We start from the raw sequence: 26635 nt of genomic DNA, 5'->3' as shown, positions 1-26635 counted from the left end.
TATAAAACACTTGGTTTTTAAGTGAGGGGACTGAGATTCCAATGTCCCCATTATAGAAGGGCTAGTAAGGACACACAAAGAAATAATCCTAGTTGTTTTAAGGCTGACCACCAATCACTTACCCACCGAAATCTAAGAGTCCCATGGGTGGTCAATACTAGAGTTTATTTGCTTCTCTACGAAGTTTTTTAGGCCCTATCAAAACTTTAATGAGGCATAAAAGTAACAAACTTGACTTCAGTGAATCCAATTAGGACTTTGGACCTTCTGGCTTTACTGGAGTACTTGTTGTCTGCAGAACCTGGAAGGCATCATCATCTCCAGGGTCATCTCTCATCCTCACATGGCTATTTATCACCAACCGATCTCCAGGTTGAAGCTAATTGAAGAGAAAACTCAAAAACATACTTTAGTACAGTGCATGTTTAAGATTATCATATAGCCTGTAAGTCTCCCATACTCCCATTTGGAGCAACTGTGAATAATAATATCCTAATCTAGAAACCAAACCAAGTTAAATCTCATAGGGACTCAATCCTGTCCTTTTACTGGCCTATATTATGCTGAAAGGGCTAATGGTAGACCCTCGGTCCACGGTTTCCCGGTCTCCACCATTGCCTTTTGGATCTTAAGTTTCAGAGTTCCAATCAACCTCTCAACCTTTCTGCTACTTTGTGGATGTCGTGGGATGTGAACTACCTAATCTATCCCTAAATCCCTAAATCTTAACTTCTCTTGAGAAGTGGGTACATTTGAGTTTGTGTTTGGGCTGCACTTATGAACACACAGATAAAATATTATAATATAACTGTAAACTGTAATTTGCTAACAATCAGAGAGGTTTTAACCAAGAAATAAAAATTTTAATAATAATTAGGCTGCTACTATCTGCTCAAACATTAGAGGGTCCCATCCTACTAAATAATGAACCAAGTATTCCATCCATTTTCCTCTGTTGTCCTTGGTTTCCAGTACTTCTCACTGCTAGTGAAGGTCACTAGTCTTTTTGGAATTATCTATATGGAGTTCTATGGGCATTGCTGAGCTCTAAACTTCCTCTAAAATAAGTAGATATACATTGCCCTAAGGGAAAAAAATCACTGGTTATACGTAAATTTAGAACCTTGATCTTGCAGTTGTACAACCGCTCTCTGGGCTAAAAAACACAAAAGGGACAATATAAGTTCAGAACGAGATAAAAGGTCATTAACATATAAAAAAAACCAACATCTAGACCTCTGTTCTACTCTTTGAGAGTATAACTACGGTATGTACACTTGAAGAATGACTTTCCACACATTTTACTTCCCTTAATGTCTGAAAATAAATAAAAATCTAGATGCAAAGGTCAAAACGTACAGAATTTGAGCCAACAAGTGTGTGACACTGGCTGCGACTGCTTGCTCTATAATCATGGGACACTACTTCTGCAAACAGAAAATCCTCAATGCTAATGGATACACTTCCATTTTGGAGCAATGAATTTGAACTTCTGCAGATAAATATGGAATTGTCCTACATTTGTGGATAAGAGAATTTTAACTGGACCGCAGGATACTCAGGGACATAACGCCACAGAACTTAATATTAGGAAACAATAAACCACAAGCTATTGGTACTCAACACTTGCTCACAAAGTAAACCAAATGGACTTCTCACAAGTCAACTGAAATAGTTTCTAATGTCACTGGTTACCAATTCTAATTATTATTAACTTGAGAAAATGCAAATGGGCTTGTAAAGAGGTGTGCTCTAATTTTTCTCTTCACTGCTATTAGGGAAGGGAGGTTGTCTGACATTGTATGTAGGAAAAAAATTATTTCGAAATCCTTGTGTTTTCAGGCAGATAGATTTGCCATCTAAAGAAGTTGCTGAATAACATTTCCCATATGTCTACTTAACATGTTTATAATTTTTGAAATGTCTGGATAATTTATTTTCATGTCACGCGGTTTACAAATCGATTATCGATTTTTTTTTTTCTGTATTTGCAGAATTTACTACAGTCATGGCCAAAAGTTTTGAGAGTGATACAAATGTTAATTTTTACAAAGTCTACTGCATCAGGTTTTATAATGGCAATTTGCATATACTCCAGAATGTTATAAAGAGTGATCAGCTTAGCAGCAATTAATTGCAAAGTCTATATTTGCCTAGAAAATGAACTTTTTCCCCCAAAACGCATTTTAACTTCATTGCAGACCTGCCTTAAAAGGAGCAGCTAACATCGTTTCAGTGATTGCTCCATTTACACAGGTATGGGTGTAAGTAAGAGTCACACCACAGGACACATAAACTCGATGCGGACCACAGGTCCGGAGTCTGCAGCGACGTCTTTAATCGCGGAAGCATGCTGTTTGTTACCACTTCTCCCTTCTCGGCTCCTTCGTGCATCGTGCTGACGCAGACTCCATAGACTGTGCGGTCACGTGACCGCCAGGTCTATAGGGGTTAATCAGAGCTGCTGGGTCTAATTAGACCCAGTACAGCTCTGATCACCTGTCCCCAGTGACAGGTGGGCATTTCCCCTGTAACTGAGGCTCTTATAGATGCCTCAGTTACAGGGGAAAACTTGTTTAAAAAAAAAATGAAAATGTCCCATATACTGACTTATATATAATTATATAATAATAATATATATATATATATATATATATATATATATATATATATATATATATATATATATAATAACAGTATATACCTCCAAGTCAGTATATGTCTTCTGGGACATGACGGGGGATAGTACACAACCTACACAGAACAACACCTACTTCTCCACACAACCTATGCAGAACAACGACCGCCCCTCCACCCTAGTGGGTACGAGTGTGTGGATGTTTCTTTTGTGCACCTCGTCCTCATAAAGCGACTCTGAGGAACACCCGAGAAGACGCTTTTGTAGTAGTGCTGGAGTGCCTGGGACTTCTGAAGTTCCTAGGTACAAGGACAAGAGAGAGATCATGATTTTGGAGGTGTTTGTCTCTGGTGGCAGGAGCTGGGCACAAGATGAAATAATGGATATTTTGTACTATGCATCATCCTTTGGGTCCACCTGTGGAGGTCAAAATGCTCACTACACCCCAAGATTAATTCATGGAGGGGTGTGTAGGGACCTCTTATTCTGAGGTTTCTACTGTACTGATCCCTAAGGGCATCTACAAATGTTTTATGATGCCAAAAAAAAAAATGTAAATGTCGGTACTCCAAATGCCATTCTCTTCCGAGCCCTGCCGTGTCTCCATCTTATAAATTATTTCCACATACCCGGGGAGTCTGCATGATGATTTTTGTGGTGTTTGCCTCCAGTTGTATGAATTGGGCAAAATACTTTTGACACTACAATGACAAATTTAGAGAAATTGCAAAGCAAATTTTACTCTACACCATTCAATTTGTGTTACATTTGAGCCAGGATATTATGAGTTAAAATGCTTGTACAACCCTAAATAAATTCTTTGAGGGTTGCCCTTTCCTAAAATGGGATCACTACTCGGGGTTTCTATTGTACTGGTACCTCAGAGGCACCACAACATCAGTCTAGTGAAAAGGGTGCTCCAAAAGCTAGATTTTGCTTGTCCCGTTCTCCAGCCTGTTGTTTCTCCAGCTGTAGACTGTTGCTACACATGGGGCATTGCCATACCTGTAGTAACCCACATAATGATTTTTGGGGTGTTCATCCACAGCGGAATGCGGTGGGTTGAATCAATTTCTTCCTACTTTGCATATTTGAGAAAAAGATGCTATTTTTACACTGCCCCCTTCATTTTGTATTACATTTGGCCCAGCATCTCAGGGGTTGAAATTAATCCTAGATGAAATTCTTTGAGGGTTGCCCTTGCCTAAAATGGGGTCACTACTCGTGGGGTTTCTATTGTACTGGTACCTCAGGGGCACCCTAACACCAGTCTAGTGACAAGGGTGCTCCAAAAGCAAAATTTCGCTCCGTCCCTTCTCAGCCCTGCTGTGTGCCAAGCCGGTCAAGTTTTGGCATATGTGTGGTATTGCCGTACTCAAGACTACCCACAGAATGATTTTTGGGGTGTTTGTCTAAAGTGGCATGGGTGGTACACAATATATTAGGCACCAAAAAGATATTTTTGAGATAAAAATGCAATTTTTGCACCATTTACTTTGCATTAGATTTTGACTAGCATGTTGGGGGTTAAAATCCTCACCACACCCCCAGATAAATTCTTTGAGGGGTCGAGTTTCCTAATGGTGACATCTTTGGGAGTTTTCTATTGTTCTGTTACTTCAGGGGCTCTTCAATTACACTGTGGCACCACAAAACATGCAGCCAAATTGGCCTTCCAAAAACCCAATGGAACAAACTCTGTTCTGGACATCGCTGTGCAATGAAACAGCAGTTGACATCCACATGTCTGGTATTGCTGTACTCAATGAGAATAATGTTATTCAAAAATTTCAATTTCAAAATTTTCAGCCATTTTTTGTTTGCTTCCAGAAAAAGATTTAAAGGGTTAACAGACTTCTCAAATGCTGATTTGAATAGTTTGAGATGTTATGTTCATAAAATGGTGTCACTTGTGGGGGTATATAGTACATAAGCTTTTATAGGGCACTTCCAAACTGAAATGGTCACTGAAAATGTTGCACTGTTCAAATCTCTTGAAAATCTGAGTTCCTACTAAAACTTGAAACCTTCTCAGATCCGTAAAAAAAAGTAGAACATTTGAATCTTTTAAAATTGTCATTTTTTTAAAAAATTTTCCTAAATTTTTTTTTTAAATCAGATCATTTTTATTAGTCACTCCAACACATTTTCCGTTTGCAACGATTAGAACAAGATTTAACACCACCTTCCCAATTCCTACCCCTCATCCCACCCCTAGATATTCCTCTCGCATTCCCCGGTATAGCTGTACAAAAGTCTACATTATAATATGACAATTAGGCGATGAGGGTTTGGAAATTTACGATCAGATAATGTGATATCTTCCCCTAGCTATTCATTCTTCTCTCAGTCAGCACTTACCCACAAGAGTATTGATAATCTTTCCGGTCATACTTAATACTAGTGTAATATGATTATCCCAGGAGGGCAGAGGGAGACAGTAGAAACCTAGAGGGGAGACCCGGTGTCGCAATCCAGGGACCCCATATGGTTTCAAACTTTTTAATGGCTTTCCTTTTCCTATATACTCCTTTCTCTAATCGGATTACACCATTGAGGCGCTCTTTCAGCTCTTTGATAGTGGGGGGGAGCGGCAGCTTTCGAGCCTGATACAGTATGCGAGACATGCCTATTATGTCACTTGTAATGGTCATGTCCTCTTCCAATAGCCCCAACAGACATATCCGTGGGGAAGCTTCCGAACGTATGGAGTACACCTTGAAAATAAGATCCAGCACCTGTCGCCAGTATTCTCCCAACTTGGAACATTCCCAATACATATGCATCAGGTGTGCATCAGGCATACTGCACTTCGGACAATTAGAGTCAGATCTGGCCCCAATTTTTTCTAGCAAGACTGGCTTTTTATAAGCTCTGTGTAATAACAGCAAGTGTGAGAATCGCTTGCTTTCACTAAGGGAGAGCACCGTCATCAGGGAGAGTATAGTATCCCAAGCCCAACATGCTCTTCCCCCTATCCCACACTTTGTATTGCAATGTCGGGTATAACGGTCTCACTCTCTCCCCTTTCCCTGCCTCCTGGACATGTATGGGGATGTCCCATGGTGAGTCGCCTGCAATCATCCTGCCCCCAACTCCTAATCCCTCTCTTGTGCCCCACCCTTGAAAATGCTGCAACTGTGATGGAACAGCTAGGCCCCCAGCCTCCTTACCTCTCTGAAGGGACTTTTCTGGGGTGGGACTTTTTCCAAATCAAACCCCTGAATATGGAGTCAATCCTATAAAAATACTTCCTAGGAATCATCCGCGTAAAGAAGATCATCCGCGTAAAGAGCGACGGGTTCTTCTGTGGTATTGCATTTAAGTCCTACTACTTCAGAGGCCCCTCTAATCTGGCAGGCTAGAGGCTCAATTGCCAGCGCAAAAAGGAGGGGGATAGAGGGCAACCTTGCCTCGTCTCCCGTTCCAGTACAAAGCTATCTGACAATTTCCCATTTGCCCTAATGTGTGCCTTAGGTTCCACATATACTTCAACCAGTGCAATAAACTTGGGCCCAAAGCCCATTCTACGGAGCACTGCCCATAAAAATCCCCATTAAACGCTTTCAAAAGCCTTGGCAGCATCGAGTGAGAGGATCGCCCTTGTGCCGGTATCTCCAGAAGAGACCTGCATAGCAGTAAACAATCTACATATGTTAGTGGATGTGGACCTAATGGGCACAAAACCAGACTGGTCCGGATGCACCAGAGCCTGTATATCACCTCTGACAAACGCCTCGCCAATACCTTTGCCAAAATTTTAATGTCTGTTGGTAGAAGTGAAATGGGTCTTTAAGATTCTGGTTGTTTTGGATCTTTACCCTGTTTCGGAACCGTTAACACTATTGCCTTGCGCATAGAATCAGGGAGCTTACCCTCTTCCTCTGCCGTTTCGAACACTTTTAGTAGCTTGGGTAGTAGAAAGTCTTGGTATTCTTTTAAAAAATTCACCCGGTAGCCCATCTATTAAAGGGGCTTTGTCGTTCGGTAGGGTCTTTACTACCTCCTCCAGCTCCGATAATGTAATTGGGGCCTCCAAACCTTCTCTAACCTGTTAAGTCAGAACTGGTACATCAATGCCAGCTACAAACTACCTCAGGGCCTCCGGGGATTCCTCTAGTGCCGAGCTATAGAGCTGTTTGTAGAATTCTCTTAGCTCCCTAAGAATATTTGCATCCCTGTCACCTCCTGTCCTTCTGTGGAACATAAACATTGAATATGGGAGTTAACCTACTGGCTTTTAATCACTGTGGCTAGTAAATGTCCCGAGGCCTCTCCCTCTACAAAATATTGTAGCTTCACAAAAAGTCTCTTATAGGTTGCCTTATCTAGCAGATGATCTCTGTATACGGCCTGGGCTTCCTCCCAACTTTGTCTGGAGTCTACATCTGGACAGTCAATAAAGCCTTTCTCCGTGTCAATTACCCATTTTTCTAATTTCACTGATAACTCCCTGGACTTGGTCTTTTATCTAGAGATGCGGGCAAGTAGCAGGTCCCTTGCTTCGCCTTTTAATAGCATTCCGAAGAGCCAAAAGAGAGACCGATCCCTCGTTATACGTTAAAAATCACTGTATGTCTGTTTCCAGTGCTTTTCCTACTAGCCCTAACCAAAACGGATTAACTTTCCATAGTGGTCTCTCCCGGCTCCCAACCCCAAAGTCCAAAACTACCCATATTGGTGCATGGTCAGAGATGCTACAGGCTAAATACTCAACCTCCCTTACTTTAGATGCAATGTGTTTGGAACCTACTACCATATCGATTCTAAACAAACTATGATAAGAGGCTGAATAACAGGAATATACTCTCGAGATGGGATTCTGGTATCTTCAAATATCCACCAGCCCTACCTTTCCTGACAATCTGGCCAGTGAGGTGGGAGGAGCGGAGTCTGCGATGATACCCTGATGGATTTTATCTAAGAAGGGATTTAAATAAGTATTCAAGTCCCCCTACTATAAGAAGCGAATGTGTGGGGGAGCCAGCTGCCAACTGCAGAAGATGCTTCATTATATCTGCTGAGTATGGTGGCAGTATGTACAGGCGGTCCCCTACTTAAGGACACCCGACTTACAGACAACCCATAGTTACAGACGGACCCCTCTGCCCACTGTGACCTCTGGTGAAGCTCTCTGGATGCTTTACTATAGTCCCAGACTGCAATGATCAGCTGTAAGATGTCTGTAATGAAGCTTAATTGATAATTCTTGGTCCAATTACACCAAAAATTTTGAAACTCCAATTGTCACTGGGGCAAAAGAAAAAAAATTGTCTAGAACTTCCATTATAAAATATACAGTTTCGACTTACATACAAATTCAACTTAAGAACAAACCTCCGGACCCTATCTTGTATGTAACCCGGGGACTGCCTGTAAATAGCAACCAGCAATATAGGATAGTCATGGATAGTACAGAATAGCCATACATATCGACCGTCAACGTCAATAACCTGCCTAGAACAATGAAAGGGGATGGATTTATGGAACACTGCCTCTCCTAGCGTGTGTGGAGTATGTGGAATGGGATTGTTGCCAACCAATGATCGGCCCAGTACACCAACCGCATCAGCCGCATAGTACAAATGATTGCTGGTTGGTATTTTTTGAGGAATTGGAACACAGCACAATGCTTCTTAGCGTCCCCCATTCCCCTTACATTCCACACAACAATATTAACGGTATCTGCCATGGCTATCTGGGTGCATATATAACAGTAGTGTCATTGCCATTTTCCTTATAGAGAACACATACATCGTATCTGTAGTGTAAACAACAGTTGTACCGGAAGAACCCTCCCCCCAACCTATCCCCAACAAAGACAGACATATAGAACACATATACCACTCATACGACATCCAATGTAAATTCAGACACTGGGGTATCCAATATCCTGAACCTTGTAACCGTATTAAATTCTAAATAATCAACAATTGGTGATCCGAGGCAAATTTCTCCGGTGCTTAAACAGACAAATAAGCAGTCCTGGCAGCAGAATAATAGTGGGATCTCTAAAGTTGGTGAACAAACAAGCTGCCCTTATTCCCCTAATCAGAGGGAGAGTAATGCTCTTTCATCTTGCTTTGTCTCAGTCCCGTTCTCCTTGTCGGATGCAACCTAATTTATAAGGATTTTGCAGGGTAACGCACCGGAGCGCTCTCGGCACACGTCCGGCTACATCCATGGTTAGGCCACGCCCCCCAAATTATTGAAATGTTAACCCCCCCCCCCCCAAAAAAAAAAAAATCATCACCTAAATGATAATACTAACATAAACCACAATGTCTCTCAAGAAAACAATCTCAAAATCACAACGATATCTTAAAGCGTTGAAAAGTTATTACCACAGAAAGAGATCCTGGTCAAAATTTAATAAAAATGGACTGTGCATTAACTTACAGGCTGCGTCATTAAGGAGTTAAAAGGTGGCTGGTGCTTGGCATCATTGTTTCTCTTCTGTTAACCATGGTTATCTCTTTAAAGAAACACATGCAGTCATCATTGCACTGCACAAAACTGGCCTAACAGCTAGAAAGATTGTACCTCAGTCAACAATCTATCGCATCATCAAGGAATTCAAGGAGAGAGGTTCCATTGTTGCCAAAAAGGCTCCAGGGCACCAAAGAAGGACCAGCAAGCACCAGGACCATCTCTTAAAATTGTTTCAGCTTCGGGATCGAGCTACTAGCAGTGCAGAGCTTGCTCAGGAATGGCAGCAGGCAGGTGCGAATGCATCTGCTGCACTGAGTTGGAGACTCTTGGAGCATGGCCTGGTGTCAAGGAGGGCAGCAAAGAAGCCACTTCTCTCCAGAAAAAACATCAGGGACAGACTGATATTCTGCAAAAGATACAGGGAATGGACTGCTGAGGACTGGGTTAAAGTAATTTTCTCTGATGAATCCCCTTTTCGATTGTTTGGAACATCTGGAAAACAGCTTGTTCGGAGAAGACAAGGTGAGCGATACCACCAGTCTTGTCTAATGCCAACTGTAAAGCATCCTGCAACCATTCATGTGTGGGGTTGCTTCTCAGCCAGGGGAGTCGGCTCTCTCACAGTCTTGCCTAAAAACGCATCCATGAATAAAGAATGGTACCAGAATGTCCTCCAAGAGTAACTTCTCCAAACCATCCAAGAGCGGTTTGGTGATCAACAATGCCTTTTCCAGCATGATGGAGCACCTTACCATAAAACAAAGGTGATAACTAAATGGCTCAGGGAACAAAACATAGAGATTTTGGGTCCACGGCCTGGAAACTTCTCAGATCTTAATCCCATTGAGAACTTGTGGTCAGTCATCAAGAGACGGATGCACAAACAAAAACCAACAAATTGTGACAAAATGCAAGCATTGATTGTACAAGAATGAACTGCTAGCAGTGAGGATTTGGTCCAGAAGTTGATTGAGAGCATGCCAGGGAGAATTGCAGAGGTCCTGAAGAAGGGTCAACACCGCGAATATTGCTGCATTAACTCATTCTAACTGTCAATAAAAGCTTTTGTTACTCATAATATGATTACACTTGTATTTCTGTATGTGATAAAAACATCTGACAAACACACATAAAAACCAGAGGGCAACAGATCATGTGAAAATATAATATTTGTCATTTTCAAAAACTTTTGGCCATGACTGTATTTTGCAGATAAATACTGTTTTGAATGAAATTTTACATATTTAACATCAAAACCCCCTATATAATCAACGCATTTTCAAATCTGCACCCCTCAAACTATCAGAAACAGCTTTTAGGAAGATTGTTAACCCCTTGAGATCTTCATAGTAATTAAAACAAAATGGAGGTGAGAATGGTCAAATTTAGTTGTTTATACGTTTATTTAGCCCTAAAATTTGCACATTTCCAAAAGATAAAGAGAAAACCCACCATACAATTTGTTTTACAATTTCTCCCGAGTACAGAGACCCCCCCCCCCCTTTGTGGCTGTTACTACTTTTATGGAACGGATGCAGAAGGGAAGTAGTGCCCTGCAGCTGCCAGGATTTTAGTTTCCTCATTGGCCCCTTTTGCAGGCTATTAAATTTTTGCTTTTTCGTTTTTGGGGCCATGTGATGGCATTTTTTTTTTTGCAGGATGAGATGCTCTTTCCAGTGTTACCATTTAGGGGTAGGTATCCCCTATTGTTGAAAATTTATGAACCTTTTTTTAAAGGTAGGAGTAGAAAAGCTTCAATTCTGTACTGGATTTTTAATTTTTTTTTTTTTTTGGTGTTCACCGTATAGCCTTATAATCATGTTATCTTTATGCTATGGGTCGATACGATTAGGGGGATACCATTATTGAATATCTTTTCTTACGTTTTACTAAATTTGTAAAATAAAACCCTAATGTGGGAAAAATCTATCATTTTTGCATTGCCGTATTCCAAGTGGCATAACATTTTTAATTTTTTGGCTATTGAGCTGGTTGGTTTTGCGGGACATGTAGTACTTTGCAGCACTATCATTCTGGAGTACATATGTTTTTTTGATCACTTTTTATTTCATTTTTTGTGGGATTGAATAGGTAAAAATCATAATTTTTTGAGGATATATTAGGTTTTTTTTTTTTTACGGCGTTCATCGTGCGGGTTCAATAATTATTTACTTTTATTCTCCGGGACAATGGAACGCTTCCTTGCTGGTGCCGTGGGACCCAGCTTGCGGCCTGCAGCAGCACAGCACGCTCTCACAGCACGTGGTTGGACCGGCGTGAACAGAGCGGCAGCAGCGGTCTCCTCACCATCATCTCTACCCCAGCCAGACGGCATCAGACGCACAACGCAGGATCCGTCGCCCTCACCGAACCTGACGCGGCAGCAGGAACAGGCGGTAAGGTGGTCGCCCCCTGATTAAGACTCCCCGGGTCAGCAAACAACCAGAGGCCCTCTCCCGGCCACCATCTTGGGCTGCAGTGGCAGGGTTGCAGGACGCGATCTCCCCATTACACATACATCAGGAGGGTGGAGGTCGCCTATCGGCCGGGGCAGGTGAGGAAGAAGGGGGACCCTCGCAACTAGCACCGGATACTATGGGGAGCTCCAATATGGAAGCGTTTCCCCCTCTCCTCTGCAGGCAGGAGACTCCCCACCCGCCAGGGCACACCAACATGGCCTCCCCCTTACACAGGGTGGAGAGCCACATGAAGAGGAACCCCAGACCGGGACAAACTGGAATGACCCACCAGAGCAAGACCTAAGCGCTACCCCATCACTGACGGGGCTAATCACTAGGCCTGACCCGTGGCAATCCTCGCATAGCCCAGAATCATTGGTGGGCTCTCCTGCCAGACTCTCTTATGCCTTACCACCAGAACTACATATCCTGCTCCAAGATTTACCAACTAAATCAGACTTCAAAGGGTTAATTGCAGATGTCAAAGACACTTTCCGCAGAGAATTAAATTCAGTCAGACATGACCTGCGCTCCCTGGTGGACAGAGTGGAAAGCATAGAGTCGTCCCATGATGATACCAGAACATATGTAGCGCAGCTACAAGAGAATGTGGCCACCCAAGCTGTGGTGATTCGCGACATGAACCGGCATATCGAAGACCTTGATAACCGGGGACGCCGCAATAATATACGAGTTAGGGGGCTACCTGAACCAAGAGGAATGGAGAACGTCAAAGGCCTCCTGGAAGCTTTATTTAACCAAATTCTTGACCGACCTCCAGCCCATAAGATAAAGTTTGATAGGGCTCACAGAGCCCTAGGCCCACGTGGCTCAGCGACAAGACCAAGAGATACTGTATAGTGTGCTGTGTAACGGACTATGAGCTCAAAGAACAGATTATGATACAAGCCAGAAAAATAGATCCTCTAATCTTTGATGGTGTCCAGGTTCAAGTCTTTGCCGATCTTTCCTGGATAACACTGCACAAGCGTCGTCAACTAAAGCCATTGCTACACAAATTACGAGAGAGCGGAATCGCATACCGATGGGGATTCCCTTTTGCCTTATCGGCTACTAGAAATGGCCACACTGCACTACTACACACCTATGCGGACTTGCACACTTTCTGCCATGCACTTGACTTGGAAGTCCCATATATCCAGGACTGGGAAATATCTCCACCCCCAAAAGCTCCACCACCCGAATGGTCCCAAGTGCAAAGAAAAAGAAATCGTCCACCATCCAAGAGCCCACCAAAGGCCTTGAACACCTGATCCCACAGTTGACAGGGAAATTCTGTCCCTCAGATCTTATTCCAGATAGTCCTGACGGCCCTTCGAAGCCATGGTGACCGGAGATGACTTGTAGAGAGCCTTCTACACGAACCAAAGTTCTACACTTTTGAATTATATCCTTAGAAATTTAGATTAATATTTTTGAAGATATGCCTTCCTTCAATACAGGGTGTCTATGGATGGTCTGGTGGAGCCTGTGGTTTCCTTACCATACTCACAGACCACCACATAGCATACCCTTACCAACACTAGTCTGTATAGCTGGTGCTTGGTTATGGTTAACACTTCATATGTCATTTTGTCTTTACTATATTTCCTCCCCCACCTTCCCTCTTGTGTCTACCCCCAGGTATCACTTTCGAGTGTCAAATGGCAGATGGACACCAGTTCCCGGCATGGAACAATTTCTGACCTGCAACAACACCCGTCCCACTGGGGACGAAAGGTACCACTGGCTCCCCCTCAACATACCGCCAGCATAATGGTTAAGTTATTGACATTAAACGTAAAAGAGTTAAACTCAAACGCTAAAAGACGCATGGCCCTACTGGAGATGCGAACACAAGGGGCTGAAGTGGTGTTCTTACAGGAAACCCACTTTGATGCATCAGGGTCATGTACATTTGCAAGAAGCACATACCCCATAGCGTATATGACCAAAGGGGAAAAACGGCGGGGAGGAGTAGCTATACTAATCACGGCCTCCTGCCCTCTCCAGATAACGGAAACAATACTAGACTCTAAAGGCAGATACATTATCCTTCACGGGTCTTTTAGGGGAATTCCCATTACCTTATGTAATGTCTATGCTCCCAACACGGGTCAAATTAAATTCCTTAAATACGTCTTCTGGCGACTATCCAGATTTCCCCCAGCAATGCTACTTATGGGGGGCGACTTCAATTTACCGTTCTCAGCATATACGGACCGCCTATCAACACAAAACACCCCTCCCCCCCCCCCCCTGCACTCCTCAGACTCACAAGAGACTTCTGGGCACTTATCAGACAGCAAGGCCTTTACCATCTATGGAGGATAGACAACCCAAGGGATCACTCTTTTTCTTTCTACTCTCCACCACATGGTACACACACTAGAATAGATTATTTCTTTGGCTCCATACAGACATTACGCATTATGCATAAATCTATCTTGGGCCCGATAACATGGTCAGACCATGCTCCTTTAACTCTAGAAATAATTGCTTCTAATCCACATGTAAGGAGGTGTCATTGGAGGCTTAATGAGTCTCTTCTGAAAAAAACACCCCAACGGGATGCATTGGCCGATGTCATCACAGATCTCTTCCAGTCAACGGCAGACCGTATGTCACTGCCAATGTGCTGGGAGGCCCATAAAATGATGTTCAGAGGGAAATGCATATCGCTGGCAGTAGCCATGAAAAAAGAATGCATTAAGACCCAGACAGAACTACAGTCCCAACTACGTTCCTTGGAAAGACCGCTCCTAGTAAACTCGACCAGACCCCTTCTTAAGAAAGTAGTGGAGGTCAGGGCCAAATTAAAAGAATTAACACTTGAACGCACAGAGAAACTCCTGCTTTATACCAAGCAAAAATATTACGAGAAGCAACTGTCGGAGAAATCCGGCAGATCCACAGCACACTCTATCCGTCGTTCAGACAGATCCATAACCTATGATCCACTGGAAGTTTCAGACATATTTTATGCCTACCACTCTAAATTATACAATCTACCTAACTCACTACCGCTAGACCCACTCTTGCGAGATTCCAAAATTGACTCAAACTGCCCCACATTACGTCCCCTAGATTTCCAATCCGTAACAGGACGCGTCAGGGATGCCCTCTATCCCCCCTCCTATATATTTTGTGTATTGAGCCGCTGCCGGCAACTATCCGACGATCGGTTGATGTTAAAGGAGTACTAGTAAGGGACAAAGAATTCAAACTCTCATTATTCGCTGACGACATTCTACTAACCATCAGCCAATCACACACCTCACTAATTTACACAGACTACTGAATACTTATGGTAGGTTATCCGGACATAAAGTGAACATTAGCAAAACGGAAGCCTTACCTCTCAACCTCCCCCAAAACACTCTGGCCTTACAGAAAACCAACTACAACTACAAGTGGCAGGCAACATCCTTGAAATATCTGGGCATTAGACTCACTTCCACATATAAAACACTTTACTCTCAAAATTACCCTTCCCTTTTTGACTCATTAAAAAGCCTACTGCACAAGTGGAATGCATTACCGATCTCCTTCTTTGGTAGAATTACGGCAGTCAAAATGTCTATCCTCCCAAAGCTTATGTATTATTTTGAATCCCTACCGATCCCAATACCCATCAAAATTCTCAGAGGGATGCAAGCCTCGCTTATGCAATTCATATGGGCACATAAACGCCACAGATTAGCACGAGCACTCATGGTACAACCCAAAGATAGAGGAGGCCTTGGGGTGCCCGATTTAATCAAGTATTATTGGGCTGCGCACCTGCGAAGAATCCCGGCCTGGTCCACTCTCCAAGCCTACTCCAAATGGATGGAGATAGAGAAACTGTGCAGCGCCCCGGTTCATCCCAATGCTTACCTCTGGGCTACTGCATCGACTCCACCGACTGTACAGCTTTTAGGCCCCATGAAACATGCTAGGTCCATATGGCTAAAATGCTGCAAATTGTTCCCTCTGGAATCCACCCACTCCCCCATGACTTCATTTTTATATAACCCTGGCTTACCATCAAGTCTCACGGGGTCAATGTCCCGACCATGGCACCTCAAGAGCCTGTTCTGTTTTTCTGACATTATTGATGCCGGCTCTAAAACTTTACTTGACTTTCCAGACCTCATGGACAGATTTAATCTACCATCCTCAGCCATGTATTTAAATCCTTTTTAGCTTCTCTACATAGCTCACCGTCTGTATCAAATCCTACCGACTTTGAACGACTTTGTAAACTAAATGTTTCTACTGCCGGACTTATCTCCACAATCTATAAGATATTAATTAACCCCGACCCCTCAAAAATACCAAAACACGAATACATGAGGAAATGGGAAACGTTCTTGGGAAGGGAGCTTCCGCTGGAGATCTGGCAGATAGTATGGGATAGGGCAGCCAAAGCATCTCTATGCGTCCAATACAAAGAAAATCAATATAAGCTGTTAATGCTATGGTACCGTACACCGGCATTACTACATCATATATACCCGGACTTACCTGATGTCTGCTGGCGGTGTGGAGCGGGGGGAGTGGATGTACCACATATTTTTTAGCTTTGCCCAACTATACAGCCATACTGGTCCACGGTTACAGACGTCCTATCCTTGGTTCTTAAATGTCAGATCCCTATAGATCCGAGTACCTGTCTGTTGAACCTTTACCCAAAAGGAATGTGCAAACACACCTCCAGATTAATCCTACATCTCCTTACAGCAGCAAAGTGCCTAATCTCTGTAAAATGGAAACAAGCCACAGCACCCTCCCGGGTGGAGCTTTGTACAAGAATACAAGAGATACGCACCCTAGAATACCTTACTGCACTCTTACATAACACAGTAGAAACATTTAACCGCATATGGGCCCCATGGGATGATTATTGGACGGGTCGGACGGTTTGCTAATGAGATCACTTCCACAATGGGGAGCACCCACTATTTTGCTGACTTTGATACCACCCTACACCCCTTCCCTCATGTTTCCAGTCTTTTGTCTGTCTTCCCTCACTTTCTCTGTTGATTATATCTGTTTATTGGACCTGCAGCCCTAAGAGAACAACCTTAAGGGCTTTTATTGTTTTATACGGGTTGGTCTCTGTCAGTTGATAAGACCCTGTTGATTTACTTTTTTACAACCTAGATACCTTGCTAAAATGCTACCTTTCACCTGTATGTAGTGATTTGAATGATGCATAAGCTGTAAAACAGTTAAATATTAATCTTTTCCCTGTCCTGTAATATGTTCTTCCCAAAATACCCTACTTGGGTGACATCAGAAGGACTAAGAGGGTAATTATAATAATAAGTTACGTTTATTGTCGCCGTCCAGGTTGCAGAATACTTGTTCAGATTATTAGTCCTGTGTCAGTCAGTCCTTGAAATTATGTTCTGGTGAAAGATTCATCATCTTCTGTTGGTCCATCTTCTTCCATCTGTTCATCCACCTCTCGTGTCCTTAAGTCTCCTCCATATATCGGTATGTGAGTGTGTGCTTGGTGTGTAAAATGCTAAATGTACCCATCCCCTCTTGAAGAGGATCACTTTTAAAGACTACACTCCTATAGAGTTACATTGTGAGCCTTGTGAGGCTTGTTCACATCCATATATGGTAACATCCATAGGAATTCCTTTATGGCCAGCTAACACATAGACATATGGTGAAGGCTAATTCATGACATCTGGATGTGGTAGGGGTTTGTGTTCTTACATTATCTTTGAGATATGTCAAGAATATACATACAACACCAGTGCTTACCATATATGCCCCTGTTTACATATATGATTATTACACACTTACTCTCCATTTGTATTTTAATCCTATCACATCTGTATTTCATTGACCATGTTGTGCTTGATCAACTCTTGAGTACATATCCACACCCTAATTAGAATATTGTAAATCTGTAATATTTAAAAGTCACAAATTTGGTAGGAGTGTCCCCCTACTGCAGTCAATCTGTAGAGTAGCCATTAAGTTGATCCACACAGTCACCAAGTCACCGCCGCCCTTGCTGTTATCCATATTACCCCTTTCCATGACGTCCCCCATGATGGCCCACCTAGAGGATTACCCCCTTGACCTCTGCAGGGACAGGAAGAAGAGAGGTTAAATGTCACTCCCCCTGCATTCCTCTCCAGTGTTCTTCCTGTCCCTACACATGTCAGGGGGAAGAGAGGGTCTCTCTCCTTCTCAACTCCTTCGGGGGTGAGAGTGGAGGGGGACGCTTTAGAAGTGCAGTCCCTGGTACTAAGTTCCTCTCCGAGCCTCGATCGATCCCCTTACTGGCTGCCACCAAGGAGAGGTATATGGTGCCGATCCCGCAGTCCCTCAGCGATATATACGGTGGCACCATGCGTTCCGGCTTCCGACGGTGGAACACATCATGTTTGGCGTATCGCCTAGGAAGTGACGTCGGCCTTCAGCTAATAGGCGTTCGGGAGTCAGGAACGAGCCGGGTAGTGTCTGCTAGAGGACTTTCCTTCTACCAAGACTGCCGTAGGATATCTGTTTATTCTGTGTGTGTTGCACGGCGCAGGTCAGTAATCCACTCTGTACCCTCCTGTACCCGCTTCCACCTCACCCTCCTCCGTTGTCACAGGTAAAATAGTGGAGGCAAGAATGGATCCAGTCCTCCTTCCTCAGACTTCTGGAAGTTTGGCGAGGGCCCTGTATTATTTACATCCCCTTCTCCTATACTATAGTTCTTTTCACTCCTAGGAGAAAGAGAAGAAAGAGGAAAGAAAAAATGAGAAGTCTAATCCCAAGATGCAACATGTGTTTTAACAAGCTTCCTGATTTTTACCAATGTGCAAGGACTGTGTGGATAGTATCATGCTTGAGGAAAAAAATGTGTCACATAGATGAACTAAGACCTGTTTCAGTCAGAAGTAAAAAACATAGTTGCATCCTTCTTTTCAGAAGGACCTTCTCCAAAAAGATTCAAAACCCCTGAGCCCATTCAAGAGGTAGACTAGGATCATGATGTTGCTTCCTGTTCCTACCAAGGGGGTAAAGAGGAGAAGATCCTTGAAATTCAGGAGAAAAAATCCAAATTTAGGTTTCTCTTCTCTCTGGACAACTTGGATGCTGTATTAAAGGCGGTCAGAGAACCTCTGGACATTGAAGATCCCGTGGAGACGAAGTGTGTACAGGACGGGCTCTACGGGTGTCTAAGAGCAAAGAAAAAGAGGGTCTTTCCAGTCCATAACTTGCTGGAGGATCTTATTCGTGAAGAGTGGAAAGAGCCAGAAAAGAGACTTCAGAAATAGGCTGGTCTTTGATGAAGAAAAACTTCTGGAGAGTCTACCTCTTCCACTACCTTCGTCCACTACCTTTATTGCTGATGTCTCGGCGGAATGCAACAGTTTCTCAGCTAAGGAAGGGGCCCTTTCTAATATAGGCCGTAGAGCCCTTTGGCTCAAACAACGGTCGGGGATTTCAGATCTAAGTCAAACCTATGTGGCATACCCTTCACTGTTGAATTCCTATTTGGTCCAGAGCTGGACACTATCCTGGCGAAAGCCACTGACAAAAAAAAGGGGTTCCCAGAAGAAACATTCCTTTCTTGATTCCCAATAAAAATTTTAATCTTACCATGGTAAAGGCAAACAAGGCAGGTGGAGTTACCGCAAAGGGAGTAGAGGTAGGGGATACATTACCTCCCAAAGTAACCAGCCCAACTCCGCCAGAAAACAATGACAAAAGGTTGGAAGGAACACTTGCTCTTTTCTCCTCCCAGTGGAACCAAAATGTAAAGAATGCATGGATCTTAGAAGTAATGGAGGAGGGTTACAAGATGGAACTGAACACTCTGCCTCCTCAAACATTTGTGACAACAAAAATCTCTTCTTCGCACCTCCATCATCTCATGTGGGAAGAAGTACAATTCCTGCTAAACAAGAATGTAATATTCCCTGCACTCTCTTTCTAATCCAGAAGCCAAACGCATCCTACAGGTTGATTCTAAACCTAAAAAACCTGAACAGACAAATACAAAAATTCAAGATGGATTCTACAACACCTTTAATTTCCGAAAATGCCGCCCTCTGCACCAATTCAGGGCTCTACCATTTGGGATCTCCTCAGCACCCAGGCTATTTACTAAGGTAATTTCAGAGGTAGTAGCTACTCTAAGACTGAAGGATATTCTAATCCCTCATTTAGACAACCTCCTACTAATATCCAGCTCAGAGAAAAATCTGATATCCCAGAGGGACACAACTATAGCAGTCCTAGAAGATCTGGGTTTGATAGTAAATTACAAAAAATCAAATCTTCAACCCAGCACCAAATTAAAATTCCTGGATATTCTACTGGACTCAGTACATCAATGCTTACTCCTCCCAGAAGAGAAAGCAATAAATCTTATGTCCCAGGTAACGAGTTTCCAAAGCTAGCGAAATTGTTAAGTCGGCGAAGCCATGCAACTTCTAGGACTTCTCACACCCTGATTAGCCTGTGTTCTTTGGTCCCAGAACCACACAAGGGATCTACAGAACTGGATCCTTATGTCTTGGGATCTAAACCAGCTGGAGAAATTCCCTGAACTGGTGGAACACAACGGAGAATCTAGGCAAAGGCTTAAAATGGAACATTTGGCTAATAACAACTATCTTGACAGATGTAAGCAAATTAGGTTGGGGAGCAAAACTACCAGGGAAGCTGGTTCAAGGCCTATGGTCCCCAGCAGAAAGGAACAGTTCCTCAAACTACAAGGAGTTGATGGCAGTCTGGGAAACCCTAAAGATGTGCTCAAACTAACTACAGGGCCAAAACTTCAAAATATTATCAGACAACATGACCACAGTCAAGGGGGCACACGCTCTCCAACTCTTCTCAATCTCTCAAAAAAGATCTTCTTTTGGGCAGAATAAAAGGTTCTCTCCCTTAGTGCAATCCACCTAAAGGGAAGCGGACTTCCTAAGCAGACACGCTACGGACCCTCATGAGTGGTGCTTGAACAAGGAGGTGTTCTTCCAACTAACTCAAAGATGGGGAACTCCTCTAATAGACCTTTCCGCCACTAGAGAAAACAGAAAAGTGGACCATTACTTTTCTCTACAGAAGAACAGCCTGGACTACCTTCTAGATGCCTTCAGTCACAGTTGGCATGTAAAGCTAGCTTATGCCTTCCCTCCATTTCCATTGATCTCAAGGACAGTACAACAAATCAGACAAGAAAATCTCAGGATCATTCTAATAGTGCCCCTCTGGCCAAAGAGGAGCCAGTTTCCAGCATTGAGGAACAAGGAGTTGGAGGAGTCAATTCTTCTCCCCCGGAGGAGGGATCTCCTGTATCAAGGGGCAGTATATCATCCCAGAAACATTCCAGCTATCAGCTTGGATCCTGAGAAACAGATGTTAAGAGCTAAAGGCCTCTCAGATTACTACATTACTACATTACAGTCAAGTAGGAAACGAGTCACCTCGGCTATCTACTTAAAAATCTGGAAAACATATTTTCTTCTTTTTGCCATCCTGAAATTCCTCATCTATCTTCTCCCAATGTGCAGCAGATCCTGGAGTTTCTATAAGCAGGTCTATCCAAAGGCCTAAAGACCAGCACATTAAAAGTCCAGATCTCAGCCCTCAATGTCTTTTTTGACATCTCTCTGGCTTAACATAGGTGGGTAAAAAGATCAATAAAACCGTCAGCTAGACTTAGACGTAACATTCCCATCAAAACACCCCCTTGGGAATTATCAATAGTCTTGAACGGTCTTATGCAAGACCCCTTCAAACCCTTAGAGAACTCGAGCATTAAAAACATTACATTAAAAACTGCCTTCCTTGTTGCTGTAACAACAGCTAAGAGATTAGGTGACGTTCAAGAACTTTCTATAAATGAACATTATCTCAAAATTTCTAACGATAGGATCTCTCTAATACTCGATCCCAGTTTCAGTTTAAGACTCGATTCCCAGAACAGACTTTCATCATAGTCAGGAAATTATCCTTCCCTCCATTTGCCACTTTGTGACGCTTTAACAAATCCAGGGAATTACGAGATTGTTTTCTCGTCACACATTGTACTTCAAAGTAATAGAAAAATGTTGCTGATATCTTTTGTGTTTAGTGATTAAATAAATTTAAATTTGACAAAAATTTCTAAAAATTATTCATTTTCAAAGTTCAAAATTTTCACCTTTACAGGCAGATAGTCCTAGCACCCAAGTAACTTTAAAACTAACATTTCCTAAATGTCTGCTTTATACCGGCATAGGGTTTTATGTATCCTCTCTCTTTTTTAGGTTGTTAGGAGGTTCAGAATTTTGGGTGCAATTTTTAAAATTTTTATGAAAATCGCCAAACCCTTATTTAGAGGCACCTGCTCAGCTTTAAGTGACTTAGATAGGCCTAAACAGCAGTAAAACCCTGTAAATTATGCCATTTTAGAACCTATATCTCTCAATATGTGAAAAATCAACTTTAAGAAGTGTGTCAACCCTTTAGATGCTTCACAGGGGTTAAAACAAAATGGATGTAATATTTAAAAGCTGTAATTTTTTTTTAGACATTATATTATTTTTGACCAAAAATTAAACCGTCACAGTGTATCACCCGCGGTCAGTGCGACCGCAGCATTTAACTTGCCCCCCCACGCCATTTTTGGGGGTCGCCGATTGTTGCTATGGCAACTCTGGGGTCCGATCTGTAGTTGCCTGTAAGAACTGCCTGTAAGATATGACCATCATCTGAAAGGCACAGTGTCAGCCAAGGCATGTGCATAGGCTGACACTGCTAATACCCTGCAATACATCAGTATTACCGAGTATTATCATGAACAAGAAATCAGATTATTGCTTGTTCATGTCCCATGGTGGAAACACAAAAAAAATTTTTTAAAGAAATGTTATTCAATAAAAAATAATAAATAATTAAATAATAAAAAACCATCCTAACCCTATTATATCTACAAGCAATAATTGTATTTATGTTACAATAGTGTTCAATTTGTACTTGTGTCAATTTCAACTATCCTTCAACCCCATTACTGACGTGTGACATTTGTATAAAAGGAGGGGCACAGGATAAATCACATTAGCCAGTAATGCAAATATGGAATGAAAATAATCCTGATAAAGGCATGGCGGCAGAAACACATTCACTATTAAACACTTGAGGCCATCTTGGAGATGCAATCTGAAGTTTACTGGCAGCATAGGTGCACTTATAAACCGGAAGATCTGCATTGATAAGCAAGATAGCTAGATGGGGTAGTTTAGAAGGTTTCCAATTCAAACAGATCACCTTTCTACCATATAACATTAGTAAATGAAGAAGAGCCCTCTCAAATTTAGTCTGAAGACTATCCCTGACCAGACCTAGAAGACACACCTGAGGGGGAAAAATGCCATTAATGTAGGAAAGAATTTCCATACAATACCCCTGAATGAAAGAGCATTCACAGACAATGTGGAAATAGCTACCAGTACCTTCCCCACATCTAGTGCACAAATCTGATGGGTGTCTATGCATCTGACAAAGACGCAGTGGGGACTTATATACAAAGTGCAGCCATTTAACCTGTTTCAACTATTCACGGGCACTGATAACTGTAGCATGACAGTTATGCACAAGTTCTTTAAAGTGACTGTTTTCTGGCTTAGGGATATCTCTCCACCATATATTAAAGCTTCTGTTGGAGGGTAAAGGATGGGTGTCCATTAACTCTTTGTAAAATCCAGATGCAGATTTTGCCAGATCTTTAGTTCTCAAAATGGTCTCCAAAGGGCTGTGTTAAATTTTCTGTTCTCCCTTTCATACTGCACCCCTAGTGTGTGATGCAACTGAAGGTATCTATAAAAAGCAGCGGGTGCTAGATTGAAGGTTTTAGGAGTGCCTTTACTTTTACAGTTTTTAATCACCATATGGTGACCATCTGAAATTTGTAGCTTTTTTTTTTTATTTTTAACTCCAGGTTTAGTGAACATAGGACTTTGAGGTATCTATGAATTGTACACATGATCATCTATTACATTTAGAAGGTGTGAAAAATAAATTTTTATGTTTAGGTCAATTTTTACTTTTACACATTGAATGAAATTTGCATGAAGGTGCATATGTCTATAAACTAACTCCTTTATGCAATTTTGAAAATGGGGCAAGAGTTTGCTTTAAGAAAATATAGTTTTATGGGTTTAGTAAAATTATTTATGTTGTAATTTAGGTTTTATTTGTTACACATGTCAAAATGAAAATTGCTTTTGGTCAAATAACAAAATTTCTAAAATCTTCCTTATGAAAGGGGTTGACTAGCAACTTTGTCAAAGGTAAATCAGCTGTTACAATTCTTTGCTAAGGTTCAAAGAACTTTTTTTATTATTATTGCTGACATTTCTTATATTGTTTTTGGATAAAGAACATTTGTTTATGCTTGTTTTTTAATCTAGATAAGAAATGTTGAGACAAATCAGTGTTTGGACAACATGGCAAGGAAGGAAAATGAAAAAGTTGGAATTTTCAACTGCCATGGAATGGGAGGAAACCAGGTACAGCATTATTTTTTTGGGGGATGGGGAGTTTGTTCACATGTATTTATTGTGGTTTTAAAGTGAGTCTTGAAGCACTTTAAGCCTTTCAGGACCTGGCCCTTTTTTGTTTTTTCATTTTCATTTTTTACTCCCCACTCCATAACTTTTTTATTTTTCCATGTCCAGAGCTGTGTGACAACTTGTATTCTGCGTAACAAATTACACTTCATAGAGATGGTATTTATTATTCCATGCCGTGTACTGGGAAGCGGGGAAAAAATTCAAAATGCAGTAAAAAACGCATTTGTGCCGTTTTCTTGTGGGCTTGGATCTTACGGATTTCACTGTGCACCCCAACTGACATGTCTACTTTATTCTTTGGGTCGGTACGATTAGGGGGATAACACATTTATATACCATATATACTCGAGTATAAGCCGACCCGAGTATAAGCCGAGACCCCTAATTTTATCATCAAAAACTGGGAAAACCTATTGACTCAAGTATAAGCCGAGGGTGGGAAATGCATTAGTCACAGACCCCCCTAGTACAGCCTGCCCCCAGTAGTATACAGCCTGCCCCCAGTAGTATACAGCACTGCCCCCAGTAGTCTACAGCACTGCCCCCAGTAGTATACAGCACTGCCCCCAGTAGTATACAGCACTGCCCCCAGTAGTATACAGCACTGCCCCCAGTAGTATACAGCCTGCCCCCAGTAGTATACAGCTTGCCCCCAGTGGTATACAGCCAGCCCCCAGTAGTATACAGCACTGCCCCCAGTAGTATACAGCCTGCCCCCAGTAGTATACAGCACTGCCCCCAGTAATATACAGCCAGCCCAGCATTAAAAGAAAATAATATACTTACCCTCCGGTGGCCCCGACCTGCAGCGCTGCTCCCCCGATGTCCGCGCGGGTCCTCTTCTGGCTTCGCCGCCCGTCTTCTGTCTTCAATAACTTCGTGCCGGACGACGCCATTGTTTTCCCCCGGATGGTGCCTAGTATGACGCGCTGCTGCTGACATCATACTAGGCGCCGCCTGGAGGAAAAACATGGCGGCGCCCGGCATGAAGTTAGTGAAGACAGAAAACGGGCGCCGAAGCCAGAAGAGGACCCGAGCGGACATCGGGGGAGCAGCGCTGCAGGTCGGGGCCACCGGAGGGTGAGTATATAAGTTTATTATTTTTTAAAGATTTTTTATGACTGTATGACTCGTGTATAAGCCGAGGGGACGTTTTTCAGCACATTTTTTGTGCTGAAAAACTCGGCTTTTACACGAGTATATACGGTAGGTTTTATAATATTATCATACATTTTAAAAAATTAAAACCACCTGTACAAAATTTTTTGGGGGCAATATACCACCTTCTGGCGCTAATATCTTTTTTATACTTTGGTGTACAGAGCTGTGGGTGGTGTCATTTTTTGCGGATTTTGAAGATGTTTACAATGTTATCAATTTTAGGACTGTACGACCTTGTGATCACTTTTTATAGAATTTTTTTTTTTTTTTTAAATGACAAAAAGTGGCATTTTCGACTTTGGGCGTGATATTCCGTTACAGGATTAAACGCAGTGAAAAACAGTTATCATATTTTGATAGATCGGGCATTTTCGGACTCGGCGATACCTAATGTGTTTATGATTTTTACTGTTTATTTATATTTATATCAGTTCTAGGGAAAGGGGGGTGATTTGAGTTTTTAGGGTTTTTAATTATAATTTTTTTTTTACTTTTTTTTTATTTTTACTATTTTTCAGACTCCCTAGGGTACTTTAACCCTAGGTTGTCTGTACGATCCTATCATATACCGCCATACTATAGTATGGCAGTATATGGGGATTTTACTCCTCATACATTACAATGTGCTGTTAGCACATTGTAATGCATGGGTTAACCCGAAGTAGCCTCGGGTCTTCGGGAGCGGCAATCCTCGAAAAGATAACAGCGCCCATGCGCCACCATCTTTTTTAAGCCGCAGGCAGCGATCAGTGGGAGAACAATATGCAGCAAAGACTTACCGGCTATGGAGAGGGCTCAGCGCGTGAGCCCGCTCAATGCACCCGCGACTGACCCGTGACGTGCTATTACGTCACAGGTCGTGAACAGGTTAAAAATCAAGGTAGTGTTTTGACAACTCTTAGTAGCTCTTTTTTTTTCTTTGCCTCTTACTTCTTTATATTTTGTTTAGGTGTTTTCCTACACGGCTAGCAAAGAAATCCGAACAGATGATTTATGTCTAGATGTCTCCAAGCTTAATGGCCCAGTCCTAATGCTTAAATGCCATCATTTAAGAGGTAATCAGCTGTGGGAGCATGATCCTGTGGTAAGTATTTCCTGTGAAGCTTTGGAACCATTATTCATGGTATTCACTCATGTCAGGTTAAAATTGTCTGTCATATAATTTTTTTAGTTAATTTTTATGTATACCTCTATAGAAGAAAGGTCAGATGAATTTTATAGATTGTATTATGTGGTACTAGAATATCCGTTTGGGGTTTTTTAGACAACAAATTTCGGCTTTACATAAAACCAATAGATTGTATATACAGTGCCTCTTGCAAAAGTATTCGGCCCCTTGGACTTTTCTTACATTTTACCGCATTTCACTCTTCAAACATGAA

The 26635-nt window shown here is 42.3% G+C and overlaps 1 protein-coding gene across 3 annotated transcripts in view; it reads left to right on the top strand.

Moving 5' to 3' along the window:
* Positions 1 to 26635, top strand: part of GALNT1 (polypeptide N-acetylgalactosaminyltransferase 1) — a 418536-nt gene that overhangs the window by 327822 nt on the left and 64079 nt on the right. For all 3 annotated transcript variants that reach the window (XM_072152986.1, XM_072152985.1, XM_072152987.1), the window contains 2 exons: positions 23931 to 24029; positions 26203 to 26337. In XM_072152986.1, coding sequence (XP_072009087.1) covers positions 23931 to 24029; positions 26203 to 26337 — 234 coding nt within the window. The remainder of the gene's footprint in view (positions 1 to 23930; positions 24030 to 26202; positions 26338 to 26635) is intronic.

The sequence above is a fragment of the Engystomops pustulosus genome, chromosome 5 (genome assembly GCF_040894005.1).
Source record: "Engystomops pustulosus chromosome 5, aEngPut4.maternal, whole genome shotgun sequence".
NCBI classification, from domain to species: Eukaryota; Metazoa; Chordata; class Amphibia; order Anura; family Leptodactylidae; genus Engystomops; species Engystomops pustulosus.
The sequence above is the reverse complement of the archived record's forward strand: the minus strand, read 5'-3'. Positions and strand labels throughout refer to the sequence as shown.